The sequence below is a fragment of the Rhinoderma darwinii genome, chromosome 3, assembly GCF_050947455.1.
Source record: "Rhinoderma darwinii isolate aRhiDar2 chromosome 3, aRhiDar2.hap1, whole genome shotgun sequence".
In the NCBI taxonomy this organism is placed as follows: domain Eukaryota; kingdom Metazoa; phylum Chordata; class Amphibia; order Anura; family Rhinodermatidae; genus Rhinoderma; species Rhinoderma darwinii.
The window spans coordinates 283089117-283114046 of NC_134689.1; the positions used below are offsets into that span (position 1 = coordinate 283089117).

The 24930-nt window shown below is 45.6% G+C and overlaps 1 protein-coding gene across 2 annotated transcripts in view; it reads left to right on the forward strand.

Annotated features, from left to right (window-relative positions):
* The window catches only part of LOC142749670 (tropomodulin-2-like), a 139890-nt gene that overhangs the window by 34059 nt on the left and 80901 nt on the right, over nucleotides 1–24930 (forward strand). For both annotated transcript variants that reach the window (XM_075858001.1, XM_075858000.1), the window contains exon 2: nucleotides 20378–20528. In XM_075858001.1, coding sequence (XP_075714116.1) covers nucleotides 20403–20528 — 126 coding nt within the window. In that variant the 5' untranslated portion in view covers nucleotides 20378–20402. The remainder of the gene's footprint in view (nucleotides 1–20377; nucleotides 20529–24930) is intronic.

Here is a 24930-nt window from a genome sequence, read left to right on the forward strand (position 1 = left end):
ATCTGCATGGCATATATAATTAGACGAGAAGTCTCACAGGACATATAAGCATCAAGGTGGGAGACAAATCTCAACCACCCATTCAAATAATTAGAGATAAAGACTCTAACAATAGATAATATAAACTAGAGAAAAAAGAGTCCATACATATCAAAGTACGAAAAAATTAACCATCTTTATTGATAACATTAAATACAAAAAATGACAAAAACGGAGAATCTAAAATAAATCCTTGTCTGGATCACATTGATTACAGTATATAAATACATTTCGCATGTAGTATGAAAGATTAATTTATCTCAATGTAACTCCAACACAGGGTGCATCTATATTAGTAGTTTAAAGTACAAGTAGTGCAAAAAACACTACTCAAAGCTCAAGGGTAAAAACCTGTATTTGCTTGAAATGACTAGTGCCTTTGAAAAACGGCATAAAGCCAGAGTAGGCCTAACAGATGCACTTACCCATGTTTAGGAGATTAGTGTGAGGTTTTTACCCTTGAGCTTTGTATACTCTGTTTTTTGCACTACTTGTACTTTAAACTACTAATATAGATGCTTCCTGTGTTGGAGTTACATTGAGCTAAATTAATCTTTCATACTACATGCGAAATGTATTTATATACTGTAATCAATGTATATATTGGTGATCCAGACAAGGATTTATTTTAGATTCTCAGTTTTTGTCATTTTTTGTATTTAATGTTATCAATAAAGATGGTTAATTTTTTCGTACTTTGATATGTATGGACTCTTTTTTTCTCTAGTTTATATATGGCATATATAATGTACAGGGACTCTTCAATAACATGCTGTCTATAGATTGCAGTCAAACTAAACTCCAGGTCCTGTCACAGTAAATTATATACCATGTACTGGCAAACCAATAATCTTTATAAGCTGGTTGTCGAGATGTGGAGGGCAGTTTGTTACAAGTAGCTTTTTTTACATTGTCAGTATTAGTTACATACATTAGGCACATGCCACCGAAACTCCAGAGACATCCTCGGGACAGCAGAGAACAGTCCGAAGGAGGAGCACCACACACACACCCCCTGTAGAAAGTGTCACCCCCTGTGGATAGGGCCCATACAGCCGCCTGTAGATAGTGCCACCCCCTGTAGATAGCGCCCCACACACTCCACCCTGTCGACAGCGCTACACCCGCCTCCCTGTAGATAGCTCCATTGGGGCTCACTCTAGGAGTGGAATCCCGAGCCAGAGCGTTGCCGAACCTCTGGATGGAGATTCCTCCCCTGGAGGAGCCCCTGACATCACTGTCCTGTCATGGACTTCTCCTGGACCGGAACCCCCCTGCCATAGCATTTCCGACGCTCTGGCCAGCGATTCCGCTCTTAGAGGTAACCCCTGACGTCAATGTCCATATATGGACAGTGACGTCAGGGGCTCCTCCAGAAGAGGTATCCCCGGCGGGATTCCACTCCTAGAGAGAGCCCCAATGGAGCTATCTACAGGGAGAGGGTGTAGCGCTATCATCAGGGTGGGGTGTGTGGGGCGCTATCTACGAGGGGGAATGTGTGGCACTATAGGGGGGTGTATGTGTGGCACTATCTATATAGGGGTTGTGGCACTATCTATAGGGGAGTGTGTGTGGCACTATCTAGAAGGGGCTTTGTGTGGCACTGGCATTATCTAGGGGAGTGTGGCACTATCTACAGAGGGCACTGTGGCATTATCTACAGGGGGCACTGTGAAATTATTATCTACAGAGGGCACAGTGGCATGATCTACAGGGCACTGTGGCGCTATCTAAAGAGGGCACAGTGGCATTATCTACAGAGGGCACTGTGGCATTATCTACAGAGGGCACTGTGGCACTATCTACAGAGGGCACTGTGGCATTATTTACCGAGGGCACTGTGGCATTCTCTACTGAGTGCACTGTGACATTATCTAGGAGGGTGGTACTATCTACAGAGTGCACTGTGGCATTATCTACAGTGGGTACTGTGGCATTTTCTGCAGAGGGCACTGTGGCATTTTCTGCAGAGGGCACTGGCATTATCTACAGAGGGCACTGTGGCATTATCTACAGAGAGCACTGTGGCACTCTCTGCAGAGGGCAATGTGGCACTATCTACAGAGGGAACTGTGGCACTATCTACAGAGGGCAAAGTGGCACTATCTACAGAGGGCACTGTGGCATTATCTAGGGGGTAGCACTATCTACAGAGGTCACTGTGGCATTATGTACAGAGGGTAATGTGGCATTATCTACCAGGATGCACTGTGGCATTATCTATAGAGGTCACTGTGGCAGTATCTACAGAGGGCACCGTAGCAATATCTATAGAGGGCACTGTGGAATTATCAACAGAGGGCACTGTGGCACTATCTACAGAGGGCACTGTGGCATCCTATACAGAGGGCACTGGCATTATCTAGGGGGATGTGTGGTGCTCTCTATAGGGGGTTGTGGCACTATAGGGGGTATGTGTGGCACTATAGGGGTTTGTGGTGCTATAGGGAGTATGTGTGGCACTATTTATAGGGGTTGTGGCACTATCCATAGGGGGTGTGGCACTATCTACAGAGGACACTGTGGCATTATCTACAGAGGACACTGTGGCATTATCTACAGTGGGCAGTGTGGCATTATCTACAGAGGGCACTGTGGCATTATATACTAAGGGCACTGTGGCACTCTCTACAGAGGGAACTGTGGCATACTCTACAGAGGGCACTGTGGCACTATCTACAGAGGGCACTGTGGCATTTTGGACAGTGGGCACTGTGGCATTAACTACAGAGGGCACTGTGGCATTATCTACAGAGGACACTGTGGCACTATCTACAGAGGGCACTATGGCAATATCTACAGAGTGCACTGTGGCATTATCTACAGAGGGCTATCTTCAGGTTGGGGTGCTATCTACGGGGGGGGGGGGTATGTCTGGCACTAAAGGGGGGTATATGTGTGGCACTATATAGAAGGGGGTGTGGCATTGTGGCATTATCTACAGGGGGCACTGTGGCATTATTATCTACAGAGGGCACTGCAGCATTTTCTAGGGGGGGGGGTGGCACTATCTACATAGGGCACTGTGGCATTCTCTACAGAAGGCACTGTGGCATTATCTACAGGGAACTGTTCCGCTATCTACAGAGGGCAACGTGGCATTATTTACAGAGGGTACTGTGGCATTTTCTACAGATGGCACTGTGGCATTATCTACAAAGGGCACTGTGGCATTATCTACAAAGGGCACTGTGGCATTATCTACAGAGGGCACTGTGGCATTATCTACAGAGTGCACTGTGACATTATCTACTGAGGCCACTGTGGCACTCTATATAGAGGGAACTGTGACACTCTCTACAGAGGGCACTGTGGCACTATATAGAGGGCACTATGGCACAATCTACAGAGGGCAATGTGGCATTATCTAGGGGCTGGAACTATCTACATAGGGCACTGTGGCACTACAGAGGGCACTGTGGCATTATCTACAGAGAGCACTGTGGCATTATCTACAGAGAGCACTGTGGCATTATCTACTGAGGGCACTGTGGCACTATCTTCAGAGGGAACTGTGGCACTATCTTCAGAGGGAACTGTGGCACTATCTTCAGAGGGAACTGTGGCACTATCTTCAGAGGGAACTGTGGCACTATCTTCAGAGGGAACTGTGGCACTATCTTCAGAGGGAACTGTGGCACTATCTACAGAGGGCACTGTGGCATTATCTAGGGGGTGGCATTATCTACAGAAGGCACTGTGGCACTATTTACAGAGGGCACTGTGGCATTATCTACTGGGATGCACTGTGGAATTATCTACAGAGAGCACTGTGTCAGTATATACAGAGGGCACTGTGGCAATATCTACAGAGGGCACTGTAGCATTATTAACAGAGGTCACTGTGGAATTATGTACAGAGGGCACTGTGGCATTATCTACCGGGATGCACTGTGGCATTATCTATAGAGAGCACTGTATCAGTATATACAGAGGACACTGTGGTAATATCTACAGATAGCACTGTAGCATTATTAACAGAGGGCACTGTGGCACTATCTACAGAGGGCACTGTGAAATTATGTACAGAGGGCACCAGGGCCGCCATCAGGGGGGTATTAGGGGTACTGGTGTGAGGGGCCCTGCCAAACCTAATTGAAAGGGGGGCCCGGCAACTGCCGCAACATTCTTTTGGTAGGAAAAAACGGGCCACTGCAATGGGGCCCGTTTTTTTCACCAAAAGAATGTCGTGAGCTGCTGCTGCTGCGGGCCCCCTCCCCATGGGGGGCCGTCAAATCGTCCGCGCGCGCGCGACCGATCGCGCGCACAAGGAAACTCCCACGCGAGCGCGCACCCACGAACGCCCGCACTCGAGACCGCCAGCGCGCGCACCCGCAAAAGCCCGGCAGCGCGCACCCGCGATCGCCCACGCGCGCACCCGCGAACGAAGCGCGCGCAGCCGCGGACACACATGGACAAAACTTACCTGGAGCCTGGCTGGAGGGGAAGGACTGGACGTTTGGACCGAAGACCTCGCCTGGAAGACATTGCCGGAAGAGGACTGGAGTGGGAGCAGCTCTTCTGACACAGTGAGTAAATTATCTCAAAGTGCTGTTTATGTATGGCCCTGTTCACACAGTATTTTTCAGGCAAAAAAAAATCTGCCTCAAAATTCCTTCAAGAATTTTGAGGCAGATTTTGACCTGCCCACACTATCTTGCCGCGTTTTTTTGCAGCGTTTTTTGCCTGCGGCGATTGAGGACAGCAGACAAAAAACGCAGCGAAAAATACATTTTCTGCCTCCCATTGATTTCGATGGGAGGTCAGAGGCGGAACCGCGGCAAGAAAGGACGTGCTGCTTTTTATTTTTTCCGCGACTGGCTCCCATTGATTTCAGATTAAATCAATGGGAGGCGGTTTTGGAAGTTTTTTGGTGCTGATTCTGACGCAGTGTCCGAGTCAATATCAAGGCCCAAAAACTCTGTGCCCTTATTGTTAGGGCTTATTCAGACGAACGTGTAATACGTCCGTGCAACGCGCGTGATTTTTACGCGCCTCGCACGGACCTGTGTTAGTCTATGGGGCCGTGCAGACTGTCAGTGATTTTCACGCAGCGTGTGTCCGCTGCGTAAAACTCACGACATGTCCTATATTTGTGCGTGGTTGGCGCATCACGCACCCATTGAAGTCAATGAGTGCGTGAAAATCACGCCCAGCACTTCCGCAGCAGTATAAACTATGAATGAAAACAGAAAAGCACCACGTGCTACAAACATACAAACAGAGTGTCATAATGATGGCGGCTGCGCGAAAATCACGCCGCCACGCATCATACGTTGCTGACACACGGAGCTGTTATGGACCTTTTGCATTCGCAAAATGCCACGTTTTTTGCGCGCGCAAAAAGCACACGCTTGTGTAAATCCGGCCTTAGGGTAGGAACACACTAGGCATGAACACTGCGGATTTTATGCAACACATTTTATTGTGGAAAATCCGCAGCGTATTACAGTTTGAACAAATCTCATCCACACGCTGCAAAAAAAATTGACCTGCAGTGTGGCTTTTTAAGTCGCAGCATGTCAATGTATTCTGTGGAATCGCTGCTCCTCTGTTGCGGAAATGCTGCGGTTCTGCCGCAAAAATCACAAAATGAGAAAAAAAAAAGGTACTTTTTTAAATTTATAAAAAAGTTTAGACTTGCACCGGCCGTAGTCCTGGTGACTCGATCCCCTATTCTTAGCGCAGCCCGGCCTCCTGTCATGACGTTTCATCCCATGTGACTGCTGCAGCGGTCACATGGTCTACAGCGTCATACCAGGAGGCGGGGCTACGTTCAGAACAGAGAGATGCGTCACCAGGACTACGGCCGGGGCAAGTCTAAACTTTTTTTTCCCTGCAGGATTCCCGCAGCGGACATGCCTCACGAAACCTGCGCCACTATTTGGTGCGGTTTTGCTGGCAGAATTCCCTGCGGCTACCGGGGCGGATAAGCTGTGTAGTTTTATAACCGAAAAACACAGCATGGATCTAAAATGGTTCAGATAGAGTAAAGATGCAGCCGTCAGCAAGCATGTGTTCAATTATGAACCAGATCCTGGGGTGTATACCCATAAAGCATCCTAAAGCATTGCATATGACCGAAAGAAGAAAAGATGCAAGACAAGAACATATGAGAAAATAGAAAAGTACTTTAATGAAAATTACACATAAATACACAACAATAAAAAGAATCCATCAACCAACAGGTTAAAAAAGACATGCACGCCATGCACTATACAAGGTAAGTAACGTCTAAGATAGACAAAAAGTATAATCTGGTAATAAGGGTACGTCGGTACATAAATATAAATAAATAAATGCAAAATAACTACAAATGGGGGTAGCATTTGAATGGTGTGTACACCACTATATGTGGAAATAAGTACTCAAAAGTATGAAAATAATACCATGAATGAATGACATCAATATATGGACAAGTATGAACAACATATGGTGATGATAAATCACGTACCCATTAAACATCCAGGTGAGTGCACGGCAATGTGTCTGCCCCAACGCGCGTTTCGGCGCAACTGCCTTCGTCTGGGGGTCTGTGTAGTTTTACTCAGCATATCCGACTAGTGTGTCCCTTATGATGTCGCTCCTGGAGCTGCTGCCGGTCTCTAAATAGGCAGTTGGTCCAGTAGAATTTGGATTATTTTTTTTTTGTGAACCAGCTTAAAAAAAATACAAAACTTTTGTGTTAGGGCCTGTTCACATCACCGTTCGCTTCCATTCCGGGGTACCGTCTGAGGTTTCCGTCGGGTGAACCCCGCAACGGAAAGTGAAAGTGACAGCACAGTTTCCGTCACCCTTAGCGCAGTCGACTACGCTATTGATTCCATCCGAAAACCAGCTGGAATGGTGACGAACGGAAACCATTAGCGATGTTTCCGTCACCATTGAGATCAATGGTGACTGAAACGGAAGCTGTGCTGTGACTTTCACTTTCCGTTGCGGGGTTCACCCGACAGAAACCTCAGACGGAACCCCGGAACGGAAGCGAACAGTGATGTGAACAGGCCCTAACACAAAAGTTTTGTATTTTTTTAAGCTGGTTCACAAAAAAAATAAATTACAAATTCTACTGGACCAACTGCCTATTTAGAGACCGGCAGCAGCTCCAGGAGCGACATCATAAGGGACACACTAGGCGGATATGCTGAGTAAAACTACACAACTTATCCGCCCCGGTAGCCGCAGGGAATTCCGACAGCAAAACCGCACCAAAATAGTGGCGCAGGTTTGGTGAGGCATGTCCGCTGCGGGAATCCTGCAGGGGAAAAAAAGTTTAGACTTGCCCCGGCCGTATTTTAGGTGACGCATCTCTCTCTTCTGAACGTAGCCCCGCCTCCTGGGATGACGCTGTAGACCATGTGACCGCTGCAGCAGTCACATGGGATGAAACGTCATGACAGGAGGCTGGGCTGTGCTAAGAATAGAGGATCGCGTCGCCTAAACTACGGCCGGGGTAAGTATAAACTTTTTTATAAATTTAAAAAAGTACCTTTTTTTTTTTTTCTCATTTATGATTTTTGCGGCAGAACCGCAGCATTTCCGCAACAGAGGAGCAGCGATTCCACAGAATACATTGACATGCTGCGGCTTAAAAAGCCACACTGCAGGTCAAATTTTTTTTGCAGCGTGTGGATGAGATTTGTTTAAATCTCATCCACTCTGCTGCGACTGTAATACGCTGCGGATTTTCCACAATAAAATGTGTTGCATAAAATCTGCAGTGTTCCTACCCTAAGGCCGGATTTACACAAGCGTGTGCTTTTTGCGCGCGCTTAAAAAGTGGCATTTTGCGCATACAAAAGGTCTATAACAGCTCCGTGTGGCAGCAGCGTATGATGCGTGGCTGCGTGATTTTCGCGCAGCCGCCATAATTATGACACTCTGTTTGTATGTTTGTAGCACGTGGTGTTTTTCTGTTTTCATTCATAGTTTATACTGCTGCGGAAGTGCTGGGCGTGATTTTCACCCACCCATTGACTTCAATGGGTGCGTGATGCGCGAACAATGCACAAATATCGGACATGTCGTGAGTTTTACGCAGCGGACACACGCTGCGTGAAAATCACGGACAGTCTGCACGGCCCCATAGAGTAACATAGGTCCGTGCGAGGCGCGTGAAAATCACGCACGTTGCACGGACGCATTCGTCTGAATAAGTCCTAACAATAAGGCCCAGTTCACAGAGTTTTTGGGCCTTGATATTGACTCGGACACTGCGTCAGAATCAGCACCAAACAACTTCCAAAACCGCCTCCCATTGATTTAATCTGAAATCAATGGGAGCCAGTCGCGGAAAAAAGAAAAAGCAGCACGTCCTTTCTTGCCGCGGTTCTGCCTCTGACCTCCCATCGAAATCAATGGGAGGCAGAAAATGCATTTTTCGCTGCATTTTGTTGTCTGCTGTCCTCAATCGCCGCGGGCAAAAATCGCGGCAAGATAGTGTGGGCAGGTCAAAATCTGCCTCAAAATTCGGTGCGCGGCTCCAGGCGGTCGTGGGTGCGCGGGCGGGCGGTCACGGGTACGTGCGGTCGCTGGTGCGCGCTGGTGGACACATGCGCGGGCGGTCGCGGGTGCGCGCTTGCGGATGCGCGGGAGTTTGCGGATGCGCGCGATCGGTCACGCGGGCGGTGTTTGACGGCCCCCATGATGAGAGGGGGGGCCCCGCAGCTCACGACATTCCTTTGGTGAAAAAAACGAGCCCCATTGCAGGGGCCTGTTTTTTTTCTACCAAAGGCAAGTCGCGGCAGTTGCCGGGCCCCCCTTTCAATTAGGTTTGGTCGGGCCCCTCACATCAGTACCCCTAATAACCCCCTGATGGCGGCCCTGGGTAGCATGATATAGTGATGGACGGAGTACCGTTAACAGGCGGTGCCACGGTAGGGGGGCCCAGAAAATATAGCTGTATGGGGCCCTGAAATTCCTGATGGCGGCCCTGGAGGGCACTGTGGCATTATCTACCGGGATGCACTGTCGCATTATCTAAAGAGAGCACTGTGTCAGTATATACAGACGGCACTGTGGCAATATCTACAGAGGGCACTGTGGGAATATCTACAGAGGGCACTGTGGCAATATCTACAGAGGGCACTGTGGCACTATCTACAGAGGGCACTGTGGCATGCTCTACAAAGGGGACTGTGGCATTATCTAAGGGGGGATGTGGGGCACTATCTATATGGGATTGTGGCACTATAGAGGGTATGTGGGACACTATCTATAAGGGGTTGTGGAGCTATTGGGAGTATGTGTGGCACTATCTATAGGGGGTTGTGGCACTATCTATACAGGGGTGTGTGGCTGCGGCAGTCAGGGGGGGAACAGAGCTGACAGCCCGCAGCCACGGACATTACAGTGCTATTATCTAGGGGGTGTGACACTATCTACAGAGGGCATTGTGGCATTATCTACAGAGGGCACTGTGGCATTTTCTACAGATGGCACTGTGGCATTATCTACAGAGGGCACTGTGGCATTATCTACAGAAGGCACTGTGGCACTATTTACAGAGGTCACTGTGGAATTATGTACAGAGGGCACTATGGCATTATCTACCGGGATGCACTGTGGCATTATCTACAGAGAGCACTGTGTCAGTATATACAGACGGCACTGTGGCAATATCTACAGAGGGCACTGTAGCATTATTAACAGAGGGCACTGTGGCACTATCTACAGAGAGCACTGTGGCATGCTCTACAAAGGGGACTGTGGCATTATCTAGGGGGGGGGATATGTGGCACTATCTGTATGGGATTGTGGCACTATAGGGGGTATGTGTGACACTATAAGGGGTTTTGGCGCTATTGGGAGTATATGTGGCACTATCTATAGGGGGTTGTGGCACTATCTATACAGGGGTGTGTGGCACTATCCAGATGGGAGTGTGTGTGGCACTGTGCTTGTCACGAAGGGTCTGTGGACCCACTGGGCTGTACCGCCTTGGCGGTAAGGCAGCTGGCCAACAGGGAGCAGGTGAAAGTCTATAATTTGTATAGGTACCTGTGGCAGCTTAGACAGCAGCAGGGCAGGCTCGGCTTGGATGGTATGGAAATGCAAGGTACAGGAACTGGAACAGGTACAGGAACAGGAACAAGAAACACACTAGGAGGCCATCACATAGACAAACTAGGGAACACAACAATGCTCAGGCATAGAACTAGGGGGCTGGACCCCTCTTATAGTCCAGGGTACTCACAGGTCAAAGTTCATCAACAAGGTCCGATGCGCGCGCTGCCCCATTAAGAGCGGGCACGAGCGTGCACGCGCACCCTACGGGATCCGGCTGAGGTGAGTGGACACGAGCGCTGGCGTCTCCTGAGGAGGAAGCTGGGGCCAGCGCTTGCCGACTCATGGCTGCGTCTGTCAGGGGGGTAACGGAGCTGACAGCCCGCAGCCATGAACATTACAGTATCCCCCCTCTTACGCCCCCTCTTCTTGGGACCAGAGCGAGAGAGAAACTTCTTCAGAAGAGCAGGAGCATTGAGGTTCTTTTCTGGCTCCCAAGACCTTTCTTCAGGACCAAACTCCCTCCAATCTACAAAATAAAATGTATTTCCTCTCACCTTTTTGGTGTCCAGGATCTCTTGAAACTCAAAGGTGTTTGAAGGGCCGCTGGAGGCAACCACAGGGCTAGGAGTCTTGGTGTAGCGGTTCAGGACTACCGGTTTCAGGAGGGATACATGGAAGGAGTTGGGGATCTTGAGGGTAGGAGGCAGCCGAAGCTTATAGGTGACAGGGTTGATCTGTTGTAGGATCTCAAAGGGTCCGAGGAACCTGGAAGCAAATTTGCATGATGGCACCCTTTGTCGGATATTCCTGGAAGACAGCCAGACCCTCGTGCCAGGAGGAAACTGAGGAACTTCTCTTCTCCTTGTGTCAGCCTTCCGTTTCATGCGGTCGGCTGCCATTAGGATGGAGGATCGTGTGCTGCCAGATCTGCAGAAAGTCTCTAAACGTGGAGTCAGCCGCTGGTACCTCGGAAGTAACGGGCACCGGGAGAGGAATTCGTGGGTGCTGGCCGTAAACAATGAAGAACGGTGTATTCCTTGTAGTCTCGCTGGTGTGATTATTGTAGGAGAATTCTGCCCATGGGAGCAACTGTACCCAGTCATCATGTTGCTTGGAAATGAAGTGGCGTATTTAGTTCTCCAAGATCTGATTAATCCTCTTGACCTGAGCATTGGACTGAGGATGGTAGGCTGATGAAAAGTCCAACTTCACACTGAGGAGTCCGCAGAGGGCTCTCCAGAACTTCGAGGTAAACTGAACCCCCCGATCAGACAGAATATGCTGCCGCAAGCCGTGCAGGCGAAAGATGTGTTGGATGAACAGCTTAGCCAACTGAGGAGCAGAAGGAAGACCGGTCAGAGGAATGAAGGGGGCCATCTTCGAAAATCGATCCACCACCACCCAGAGAGCACTGCATCCAGTAGAGAGAGGCAGGTCCATAATGAAGTCCATAGTTATATGCTGCCAGGGAGCATTGGGCACAGGCAGTGGCTGGAGCAGACCAACAGGTCTGGAGTGAGCGGCCTTGTTGGCTGCACATACAGAACAGGAAGAAACGAAGTCCATAATGTCCTTGGACAGCGTGGGCAACCAGAAATGACGAGCAATCAGATCCCAGGTCTTACGGACCCCCGCGTGACCTGCCAATCTAGAGGAGTGTCCCCAGCGGAGGATTCTTCCACGATTGCACAAAAAGGCTTCCCTGGAGGAATGTCCCCAACTTGCAGGGGATTGACAGAGATAATGCAAGAAGGATCAATAATATTCTGTGGAGTCTCTAAGGTGTCTTCTGTCGCGAAAGACCTGGACAAGGCATCGGCCCTCACATTCTTGTTGGCCAGGTGATAATGGAGCTCACACTGGAACCTTGTAAAGAACAGTGACCACCTGGCCTGACGAGGGTTCAGCCGTTGGGCCGTCTGGTGGTAGGTCAGATTCTTGTGGTCTGTAAAAATCAGGATCGGATGAGCTGTGCCCTCTAATAGATGTCTCCAATTTTCCAGGGCCAATTTGATGGCGAGTTACTCCCGATCCCCAATCGAGTAGTTGCGTTCTGCGGAAGAGAAGAGCTTAGAGAAATATCCACATACCCTTGACTTGCCCTTGGGAACTCTCTGGAACAAAAGTGCACCAGCACCGACAGAGGATGCGTCCACCTCCAACAAGAACTGCAGAGAGACATCCGGATGATGGAGGATAGAGGCTGACGTGAAGGCACTATTCAGGCTGTTGAATGCGGACTCTGCCTCAGTAGTCCACACCTTGGCATTCATACCCTTCTTAGTAAGGTTAGAGATGAGAGAAGTCTGTGAGGAAAAGTTTGGAATAAACTGCCTGTAAAAATTAGCGAATCCCAGAAAGCGCTGTATGGCCCTCAAGCCCTGAGGACGTGGCTATTCCAGAACAGACTTTACCTTCTCAGGATCCATCTCGAGACCTCGATTCGAGACGATGTAGCCCAGGAAGGGTAAAGCACTTCTCCAGCTTGGCGTACAGACGATTCTCCCTTAACCGTAGCAGAACTTGACGGACATGTCCCTGGTGCGTTATAGGATCTGGAGAAAAAATCAAGATGTTATCAAGGTAGACTACTATACAAACATAGAGGAGGTCACGGAAAATGTAATTCACAAACTCCTGGAAGACCGCGGGAGCATTACACAGGCCGAAGGGCATTACTAGATACTCATAGTGTGCATCACGGGTGTTAAATGCAGTCTTCCATTCATCACCCTGGCGAATCCGGACTAGGTTGTAAGCCCCACGCAGGTCTAGTTTAGAAAAAATCCTGGCACCACGTATACGATCAAACAGTTTAGAGATCAGTGGCAATGGATATTTATTCTTCACCGTGATCTGGTTGAGACCTCTGTAGTCAATACAAGGACGAAGAGAGCCATCTTTCTTTTTGACAAAGAAGAAACCGGCTCCTGCTGGGGAGGAAGACTTCCGTATGAAGCCCCTCTCCAAGTTCTCCTTCACATAGGACATGGACATAGTCTCTGGCAAGGAGAGAGGATATACCCTACCACGGAGAAGGGATGCACCAGGAATCAGTTCAATAGGGAAGTCATACGCCCGATGTGGAGGCAATGTCTCCGCCTCCCTCTTGCTGAAGACGTCCGAAAATGCAGCATAATGACTCGGCAATCCTGCCAAAGACCGAGGCAGCGAAGGCTGAGCCGAACTAATCTACACCAGGCGACGACCTTGACACTCAGGGCTCCACTGGAGAACCTCTTCAGAATTTTAGTTCAGGACTGGGGTATGCAGTCGGAGCCAAGGCAGACCCAGCAACACAGGGTTAACAGCTTTGGACAGGACAAAGAAAGACAGAAGTTCGGAGTGAAGGGCTCCCACTTGGTGCCTCAGCGGCTTGGTCACAGCTATAACAGGGTCTGGCAGAGGTAGTCCATTCACTGAGGCAACTGTCAACGGCTCTCCAGAGGGGTAGTGGGCAATTGCAGAAGGTCCACCAGATCTCTGCGGATGAAATTAGCAGCGGATCCAGAGTCCAGATACGCATAGACCTGATGCGTTTTCTCACTGGACACTATGGTCACAGGTATGGACAATTTAGACGGAAGTCCATCTTTACCCAAGGTTGTCACTCCTAGCAACCTTAGGTTTTGGGATCTTTGGGGACACAGGCGCACAAGATGGCCATCGAGACTGCAATAAAGACAGAGTCCAGATGTGCGTCTGTGTTGTCTCTCCTGGGTAGATAACTTATACTGGTCCGTTATTACCGACTCCTTATGGGGATCGAGATCTGAGGACAGCAGGGGTTGCTGCAAAGTAGGAACCAGACTAGGAAGGGCTCCCTCCCGTCGAATCTCTTGGAGGCGTTCTCGGATCCGTATATCAATCCGGGCAGACAGAAGGATGAGGTCATCCAGGGTAGACGGAAGTTCCCGGGCGGCAAGTTCGTCCTTAATTCTAGAAGATAGTCCATGCCAGAATGTAGCTACCAGAGCCTCATTGTTCCATAACAGCTCTCCCGCCAGGGCGCGGAAGAGGATGGAGTACTCACTCACGAGGTGTCTCCTTTGCGCAGGTTAATCAAAGAGGCCGCTGCAGATGAGACCAGTCCAGGCTCCTCAAACACCATGCAAAAAGTCCGGAGGAAGTCTTGGAAGTCACGGGTCTCTGGTCCTTGTCTCTCCCAGATAGGGTTCGCCCATGGAAGAGCCTTGCCAGTGAGGAGAGAAATGATGAAAGCGACCCTGGCACCATCAGACGAAAATGTCCTAGCATACAGGCAGAAGTGGATCTGGCATTGATTAAAAAATCCACGACAGGTACTTGCTTCTCCATCATAGCGGTCAGGAAGTGGCAAAGAAACACGTGGGTCAATACTGCCAAGAGGTGTAGTCTAAGTATCAACAATGCCAGGAGGTGTAGTAGGAGGAACAGCAGCTTGTGCTTCCTGCCGACGTGCAAGAATGTTCATTGCCTGGAGGAGTTGGTCCTGTCGAGACCGGAGGTCTAGCACATCCGCTCGCATCTCTTGAGACGTCGTCATAGTTTTGAATCGACCAGCGGGGTCCATGGCCTGAGCATACCGTCACAAAGGGTCTGTGGACCTACTGGGCCGTACCGCATTGGCGGTAAGGCAGCTGGCCAAGAGGGAGTAGGTGATGTCTATATTTCGTATAGGTACCTGTGGCAGCTCAGACTGCAGCAGGACAGGCTCGGCTTGGATGGTTTGGAAATGCAAGAAACAGGAACAGGAACAGGAAACACCCTAGGAGGCCATCACATAGACAAACTAGGGAACACAACAATTCTCAGTCATAGAACTAGAGGGCTGGACCCCTCTTATAGTCCGGGGTACTCACGGGTTAAAGTTCATCAACAAGGTCCGGTGCTCGCGCTGCCCCTTTAAGAGTGAGCACGAGCGTGTGCGCGCACCCTATGGGATCCGGCTGAGGTGAGTGGACGCAAGCGCTGCCGTCTGCTGAGGAGGCTGGGGCCAGCGCTTGCCGACTCGTGGCTGCGGCAGTCAGGGGGAGAACGGAGCTGACAGCCCGCAGCCATGGACATTACAGTGCAATTATCTAGGGGGGTGTGACACTATCTACAGAGGGCACTGTGGCATTATCTACAGAGGGCACTGTGGCATTTTCTACAGATGGCACTGTGTCATTATCTACAGAGGGCACTGTGGCATTATATACTGAGGGCACTGTGGCGCTCTCTACAGAGGGAACTGTGGCACACTCTACAGAGGGCACTGTGGCACTAGTTACAGAGGGCACTGTGGCATTTTGTACAGTGGGCACTGTGGCATTTTGTACAGTGGGCACTGTGGCATTATCTACAGAGGGCACTGTGGCATTATCTACAGAGGACACTGTGGCACTATCTACAGAGGGCACTGTGGCATTATCTACAGAGGGCACTCTGGCAATATCTACAGAGGGCACAGTGGTATTATCTACAGAGGGCACTGGGGCACTATTTAAAAAGGGGCTGCCCAATCTTGACATTCTTGTGTCTGCCAAACGCTGCTAACCTAGCAGCCAGACTGCATTTCGCAACACTTAAACTGGAAAATTGTTAAAATAAACGTGGAGAAAACTCTAAAAATGTCTGTTAATTTTAAAACTAGCGGTATTATTATAGTAATGTAGTATTATTATAGTAATGCAGTACTGTTATAGTAATGTAGTATTATAGTAATATAGTATTATTAGAATAATAGAGTATTGTTATAGTAATGTAGTATTATAGTAATGTAGTACTGTTATAGTAATATAGTATTATTATAGTAATGTAATATTGTTATAGTAATGTAGTATTATTATAGTAATGTAGTATTGTTATAGTAATGTAGTATTATTATAGTAATGTAGTATTATTATAGTGATGTAGTATTATTATGGTAATGTAGTATTATTATAGTAATGCAGTACTGTTATAGTAATGTAGTATTATAGTAATATAGTATTATTAGAATAATAGAGTATTGTTATAGTAATGTAGTATTATAGTAATGCAGTATTGTTATAGTAATATAGTATTATTATAGTAATGTAGTATTATAGTAATGCAGTATTGTTATAGTAATGTAGTATTATTATAGTAATGTAGTATTATAGTAATGTAGTATTGTTATAGTAATATAGTATTGTTATAGTAATGTAGTATTATAGTAATGTAGTATTGTTATAGTAATGTAGTAGTATTATAGTAATGTAGTATTATTATAGTAATGTAGTATTGTAGTATTGTTATAGTAATGTAGTATTATAGTAATGTAGTAGTATTGTTATAATAATGTAGTATTATAGTAATATAGTATTATTATAGTAATGTAGTATTATAGTAATGCAGTATTATTATAGTAATAGAGTATTGTTTTAGTAATGTAGTATTATTATAGTAATGTAGTATTATAGTAATGTAGTACTGTTATAGTAATGTAGTATTATAAGGGTATGTTCACACGCAGAGTCAAAAACGTCTCAAAATACGGATTTTCAGACTTTTTTTGTGCCACTCGCGATTTTCTCAGCGTTTTTTATGGCCGTTTTTGGAGCTTTTTTCAATAGAGTCTATGGAAAACGGCTCCAAAAACGTCCCAAAAAGTGTCCTGCACTTCTTTTTCGCGGCCGTTTTTTTACGCGTAAAAAAACACACCGCGAAAAGCGCTCCGTCGGAACAGAACGCCGTTTTCCCATTGAAATCAATGGGCAGATGTTTGGAGGCGTTCTACTTCCGAGTTTTCGGCCATTTTTCGGGCGTTTACGGCCCGAAAAACGGACGAAAATAGGCCTGTGAACATACACTTATAGTAATGTAGTATTATTACAGTAATGCAGTATTATAGTAATGTCGTATTGTTATAGTAATGTAGTGTTATTATGGTAATGTTGTTTTATAGTAATGTAGTAATGTTATAGTAATGTAGTATTCTTATAGTAATGTAGTATTATTATAGTAATGTAGTAATGTTATGGTAATGTAGTATTATTATAGTAATGTAGTGCTGTTATAGTAGTGTAGTATTATAGTAATGTAGGATTATTATAGTAATGTAGTATTAGTGTTATAGTAATGTAGTATTATAGTAATGTAGTATTATAGTAATGTAGTATTATTATAGTAATGTAGTATTATAGTAATGTAGTATTATAGTAATGTAGTATTATTATAGTAATGTAGTATTATTATAGTGGTGTAGTATTATAGTAATGTAGTACTGTTATAGTAATGTAGTATTATTATAGTAATGTAGTATTATAGTAATGTAGTACTGTTATAGTAGTGTAGTATTATTATAGTAATGTAGTATTATTGTTATAGTAATATAGTATTATAGTAATGTAGTATTATAGTAATGTAGTATTATAGTAATGTAGTATTATAGTAATGTAGTATTATTATAGTGGTGTAGTATTATAGTAATGTAGTACTGTTATAGTAATGTATTATTATAGTAATGTAGTATTATTATAGTAATGTAGTATTATTATAGTAATATAGTATTATAGTAATGTAGTACTGTTATAGTAATGTAGTATTATAGTAATGTAGTATTATAGTAATGTAGTATTATTATAGTGGTGTAGTATTATAGTAATGTAGTATTGTTATAGTAATGTATTATTATAGTAATGTAGTATTATTATAGTAATGTAGTATTATTGTTATAGTAATGTAGTATTATTGTTATAGTAATGTAGTATTATTGTTATAGTAATGTAATGTAGTATTATAGTAATGTAGTATTATTATAGTAATGTAGTCTATGGGGCAGTGCAGACTGTCAGTGATTTTTGTGCAGCGTGTGTCCGCTGCGTAAAACTCACAACAGGTCCTATATTTCTGCGTTTTTCGCGCATCACGCACCCATTGAACTCAATGGGTACGTGAAAATCACGCATACCACACGGAGGTACCTCCGTGGGATGTGCGTGATTCGCACAACAGCAGGCAAATTATGATTGCAAACAGAAAAGCACCACGTGCTTTTCTGTTTACAAACATACAAACAGAGTGTCATAATGATGGCGGCTGCGCGAAAATCACGCAGCCGCGCACCATATGATCATGACACACGGAGCTGTCAAGTACCTTTTGCGCGCACAAAAACGCACGCGCTCGTGTAAATCCTCCCTTAGGCTGGGTTCACACGACCTATTTTCAGACGTATACGATGCGTTTTTTGCCTCGTTTTACGTCTGAAAATACGTCTCAAATACGTTGTCAAACATCTGCCCATTACTTTCTATGGGTATAACGCTGTATTGTTCCCACGACGCGTAATTTTACGCGTCGTACGGCAATTACGACGCGTAAAATTACGCCTCGTAAAAAGAAGTGCAGAACACTTCTTTGGACGTTTTTGGAGCTGTTTTCTCATAGACTCCAATGAAAACAGCTCCAAAAACGGACGTAAAAAACGCCACGAAAACAGCGCGAAAAACGCTGCGAAAAATGCGAGTTGCTCAAAAAACGTCTGAAAATCAGGGGCTGTTTTCCCTTGAAAACAGCTCTGTATTTTCAGACGTTTTTGGTCACTACGTGTGCACATACCCTTAGAAGGACCATTTAAGTCTGTTCAGTCTACAGGATCCGGGTGTGGCCGCAACTTCTGCACGCACTTATGGTATGTTCACACGCAGTGTTTTCAGACATTTTTTCGTGGCATAAATCAGAGGCTGTTTTCCCTTGAAAACAGCTCCGTATTTTACTGCCGTTTTTACTCTAGTGTGTGAACATAGCCTCAGGGTATGTTCACGTGCAAAATAAAAAACGGCTGAAAACGATGGAGCTGTTTTCAAGGGAAAACAGCCTCTGATTTTCAGCGATTTTTGTAAACCAAAAACTTTTTGGGAGGCGTTTTTTAATCTGTTTTTCCATTGACAAAACCAAAAACAGCCAAAAAAAGTCTCAAGAAGTGACATGCTCCTTTTTACTCTGCTGTTTTAAAAAATGTCGTGTAAAAAGACACCCCTTTTTACGCGCCTTTTTTAAAACAGCGGAGTAAAAAAATGCCCTGTCTAAACTAAACGCCGTTTTCCCCATTGAACTCAATAGGCAGATGTTTGTAGGCGTTTAGCTAGTGTTTTTCCAGGCATATTGCGAGGCATTTACGCCCCGAAATACACCTGAAAACACTGCGTGTGAACATACCCTTATAGTTACGCCCCTTGTCTGTATTAGGGTATGTTCACACGTAGTCAACAAAAACGTCTGAAAATCCAGAGCTGTTTTCAAGGGAAAACAGACCCTGCTTTTCAGACGTTTTTTTACCAACTCGCATTTTTCGCTGCGTTTTCACGCCGTTTTCGCGGCGTTTTTTACGTCCGTTTTTGGAGCTGTTTTCATTAGAGTTTATGAGAAAACAGCTCCAAAAACGTCCAAAGAAGTGTCCTGCACTTCTTTTTACGAGGCGTAATTTTACGCGTCGTAATTGCCGTACGACGCGTAAAATTACGCGTCGTGTGGACAATACAGCGTTCTACCCATAGAAAGTAATGGGCAGATGTTTGACGACGTATTTGAGACGTATTTCCAGACGTAAAACGAGGCAAAATACGCCTCGTATACGTCTGAAATTTGGCTGTGTGAACATACCCTAAGGGTATGTGCACACACACTAATTACGTCCGTTATTGACGGACGTATTTCGGCCGCAAGTCCCGGACCGAACACAGTGCAAGGAGCCGGGCTCCTAGCATCATACTTATGTACGACGCTAGGAGTCCCTGCCTTGCTGCAGGACAACTGTCCCGTAGTATAATCATGTTTACAGTACGGGACAGTTGTCCTGCAGCGAGGCAGGGACTCCTAGCATCGTACATAAGTATGATGCTAGGAGCCCGGCTCCTTGCACTGTGTTCGGTCCGGGACTTGCGTCCGAAATACGTCCGTCAATTACGGACGTAATTAGTGTGTGTGCACATACCCTTACAGTTGTTAGTATTACAATGTTAAATGTTGTCATCCTCCTGGCCAAACACACAGTATTCTCCCTTCTGCTTGTTTGTACATTACAAGAAGTTAATGAACTTTATGATCTATCGCTGTTCCAATATGTAAATGTTTATGTTCTCCATCTCCAGTAATGTCTGCTGTTGGATTGCTGTAGATCACAAGAAGATGCTAAGAAGACTCCCAGTAATAATAATCTCCCATTTAGGATGCCCTTTGTGTTCCTTCCGCTTCAATAGATTAGAAGTGAAATGAGGAGATCTGCAGCAAACACATGGAAGAATCCAAGGCCACATTCAGTCCACATACTCATTCATTGCTACTACACTACATTACTGACAATCTGGGGGCTAAAATCTCTTGTCATTTTCTTTTATTTTTACAGGAGAACCATTCCTCATCATTCAGTCATGTCTCTGCCGTTCAGGAAAGATTTTGACAAGTATAAGAATATAAATGAGGATGAAATTCTGAGCAAATTATCTGAGGATGAATTGAAACAGTTGGAGAACGTCCTAGAAGAGCTTGATCCTGAGGTATGTGCATTATGCACTTAGATGCAGTCGTCTTCACTGTACAGCTTGTTTATGTAGCAGAGCCGGGCACAGTTTTTCTTATCTCTTGAGTATTTGTTCTAACCTTACACATGACAACACTTTTGCGTCATCATTATTTGCTACTACTTATAGCCATACAGCATTATTGTGACTGCTATCCATGGAGTGCCCTAAAATGATTTAACAGATTTTTTTTTAGAACTATAAGCTTAAGGACCCAGATACATATTTGACAAGTATCTGCATTGTATTGTGTTGTTGAGGTGCACAAATCCTTTAGGGTCTTAAACTGACCACTGTTTCAATGAGAGGAGTGTCATTTTTCAGTCCAGTTGTAAAAGAATTTTAAAAAGTAAAAGAAAATAAACCCAACCTAAATTGCAGAAGACTGGCAAATTGACTACAGCAAAGACTATTCTCAACTGCTTCAAACAATAAGGTGCCTCAGCGATCTGCAGGTTTACAGCCTTGTAAATAAGATACATGTGGAAAAGCATTAAAATACAGTAGATGAATGGTTTGCTGCCATTGTATAATCAGGATCACAGGACTGCTGCAACGCCCGTAGAACGAATAATAGGAAACATATGTTTGTAATTACGGAAAATTTATTTCTTTTGTTTTTGTTACATACTAAACATAGACAAGTCACTTGATGTCATTCTGGCCGTCCGATCACACACTCATGGTTCGGGCTTTCAATAGATTAATATCAGTCATGTTACTTGCGAGAACTTCATTTCGTGGTTTTCATTTTACATTCTCTTGGATGTTGTCTACAACTCTCCCGCATGCTGGCAGCTATTCTTCCCACAGAAGCCAAGAACAACAATGAAAAACTCTTTATTGACTGCAAAGTCACCTCAGCTGGGAACAAATGACTCCTCTTGAAATAAAACATGTGTTGGTTTTAGGAAAGGAAAAATTTGCAGAAATTTCCATTCCGTCAGGTAAATGAGTAACCTCAGTTTTCTCATAATGAAGCAAATGAATCACTTGAACCAAAAATAGAAAGTGATAAAGTTTTGTGCCTGGTTCAGAATTAAGCCGGGTTCACACAGGTTGGATACGCTGCGTAAAACTATGCAGCGCATTCGACTTAGAACTCGTAGCACACTCTGTTCGAAAATCCACACACATTGTGGTGCAGTTTTTGGGCAGAATTTCCTCTGCGGAAAGCAGCGCTGGAAACAAAATAATTCATGCTTACCCCAGCTGTAACCATGGCGATGCGTCCCTCTGACGCCCTGCCTCCTAGTATCACGTTTCATCACGAGTGACTGCTGCAGCCTGTGATTGGCTGCAGCAGTCACATGGGATAAAATGTCATCCATGGATGCCAGGTTGGACGTAGGAGCAGAGAGTTCCGGGTAAGTATAAGATGTTTTTTTTCTGAGTTGCGATTTTTGCAGGTAGAATCGCAGCTTTTCCACCACAAAAATTGCAACATCTGATATTTGTTGCCGGTTTTCCCTCCGCATTGAATTCCGCAACAATAAATTGAGATGCCGGGGATTATAAAACCGCGCCGTAGGTCAATTTATGAATGGATTTTCGGCAGGTTTTTTACGTAGTGTGTGGATGAGATTTGTTCAAATCTCATCCACTTTGCTGCTACTGTAATAAGCTGTGGAAATCCGTTGTGTAAAATCCACAGTCTTTACGCTACGTGTGAACCCAGCCTAACGATATAATCATCTTTAGGGCTTATTTAAATGTGGTGGTCAAACTGCGGTATATGCCCATGCTCGCACAAAGCGCAAACACTGCGTAATTTCGGTCTGGATTTTCTTTGCAGTAAGGGCTTGACCACACGTGGCGGATTTCCTCCGCAACTGTCCGCATCAATGCCGCACAGAATCTGCGTTGCAGATTCTGCTGCGGATCTGCACAAAATGTGCAGAAAATTGATGCGGACTAGCTGCTGCGGACTGCGGGAAAAGTGCTTCCCTTCTCCCTATCAGTGCAGGATAGAGAGAAGGGACAGCACTTTCCCTAGTGAAAGTAAACGATTTTCATACTTACCGGCCGTTGTCTTGGTGACGCGTCCCTCTTTCGGCATCCAGCCCGACCTCCCTGGATGACGCGCCAGTCCATGTGACCGCTGCAGCCTGTGCTTGGCCTGTGATTGGCTGCAGCCGTCACTTACACTGAAACGTCATCCTGGGAGGCCGGACTGGAGACAGACGCAGGGAGTTCTCGGTAAGTATGAACTTATATGTTTTTTTACAGATACATGTATATTGGGATCGGTAGTCACTGTCCCGGGTGCAGAAACAGTTACTGCCGATCGCTTAACTCTTTCAGCACCCTGGACAGTGACTATTTACAGACGTCTCCTAGCAACGCTCCCGTCATTACGGGAGCCCCATTGACTTCCTCAGTCTGGCTGTAGACCTAGAAATACATAGGTCCAGCCAGAATGAAGAAATGTCATGGTAGTAAAACCAATACGCTCCGCAGCACACATAATATCTGCGGACTTCATTGCGGAATTTTGACTCTCCATTGAAGTCAATGGAGAAATTCCGCCATGAGTCCGCCACTGCTCCGCAACAGACAGAGCATGCTGCGGACACCAAATTCCGCTCCGCAGCCTATGCTCCGCAGCGGAATTGTACGCATCGTCTAAACGAACACTGCTAAATTAAAGTGAAAGTCAATGGAGAAACGGCTCCGCTGCGGATTAACGCTGCGGAGTGTCCGCAGCGGAATTTAAGTGAAATTCCGCCACGTGTGAACCCGCCCTAATCCTGCAGCATTTTTTCAACCTAAATTGTCAACCTTGGATTGAAAATCCATACAGCAAATCAATTTCTGCACATCTATTGTGCAGGTTTTTTTGTCTGCAGAAAGTGGATGAGATTTGCGGAATTTACACACAGAAAATCCAGATGGAAGTTCCACAGTGTGAACATGGCCTATTGCTGCAATTACAACAAAAAAAAATGCAGCAAAATGCAACGGTTTTGTGACAATTTCACAAAAATCTATTTTGCAGAACCCGTGGCTCTAAAAGCGATTTGACCATTTCAATAAGCTGCTTAAAAATACCTAAATGAATAACACCTTCATTACCAGGGGATTCTTTCTTATAGAGAAATAAGCATGTTTAGTGTAGTCAAAGAAACGACAACATTAAAGGGTGTTTCCCACTTTGGGCATCCTCTTTTTAATAAGTAGGTCTTCTGGCACTGGACGGCAAGCACTTACTTTTCTATGAAATGTGAAGCATTAAACGTCGTCTATTGAAAACAGCGTACATTGACCTGCCAGAGTGAGAGCCAAACCCAGCAACGGCTCCCTCTGTGGCTTAGGACACTTTCTAGACGGGAGTATTTTGGTCAGTATTTGTAAGGGTATGTTCACACGGCCAAATTTCAGACGTATACGAGGCGTATTATGCCTCGTTTTACGTCTGAAAATATGGCTCCAATACGTCGGCAAACATCTGCCCATTCATTTGAATGGGTTTGCCGACGTACTGTGCAGACGACCTGTTATTTACGCGTCGTCGTTTGACAGCTGTCAAACGACGACTCGTAAAAATACAGCCTCGTCAAAAGAAGTGCAGGACACTTCTTTCAGACGTTTTTGGAGCTGTTTTCTCATAGACTCCAATGAAAACAGCTCCAAAAACGAGTTGGTAAAAAAATGAGTTGGTAAAAATGCGAGTTGGTAAAAAAACGTCTGAAAAGCAGGGTCTGTTTTCCCTTGAAAACAGCTCTGGATTTTCAGACGTTTTGGTTGACTACGTGTGAACATACCCTAAGCCAAAATCAGGAGTGGAGCATAGACAGAAAAAGTATATGACCCACTCCTGGCTTAGGCTTACAAAAAGTTACAAATACTGACCAAAATACTGTCATGTGAAAGTGGCCTAAGGCTGTGTTCACACTGGCTATGCGCCTACATTATAAAGGTTCTGGAGGGAATTTGAAACACTCCTGCTATGTAACCGACATCAAGAAGCAGGACAGAATTTTCTCCACTGGAAAGTGTAAAGGCACTTTTGAATAACTGCCTTTTGTCTCGGTCATGCATCTTGCATGTTTAATTCCCCTGGCGCCGCCATCACAAGTGCCACTAAAGCGGGCACTTAATGTGCAAGTGCTCCTGCACTGCATGCTGCTAGCCCCACCCTGCTCTAAATGATGGCTCTAGCCATCTCCTGATTGGCCGCTAGGGCTATCACTCAGCAGAGAGTGGCACTTGTGACCGCCGTGCTGGCGGAGTAAACTGACGGATTTGCATGACCTAGAAAAAAGGTATGTTTACAATGCCCTCACACACCCATATATCGCTCTGTCAGCAGGCTTCAAAACTGCTGACAGATTCGCTTTAATGAGGGGATCGGGATCATGATGACTGGTGGAAACAA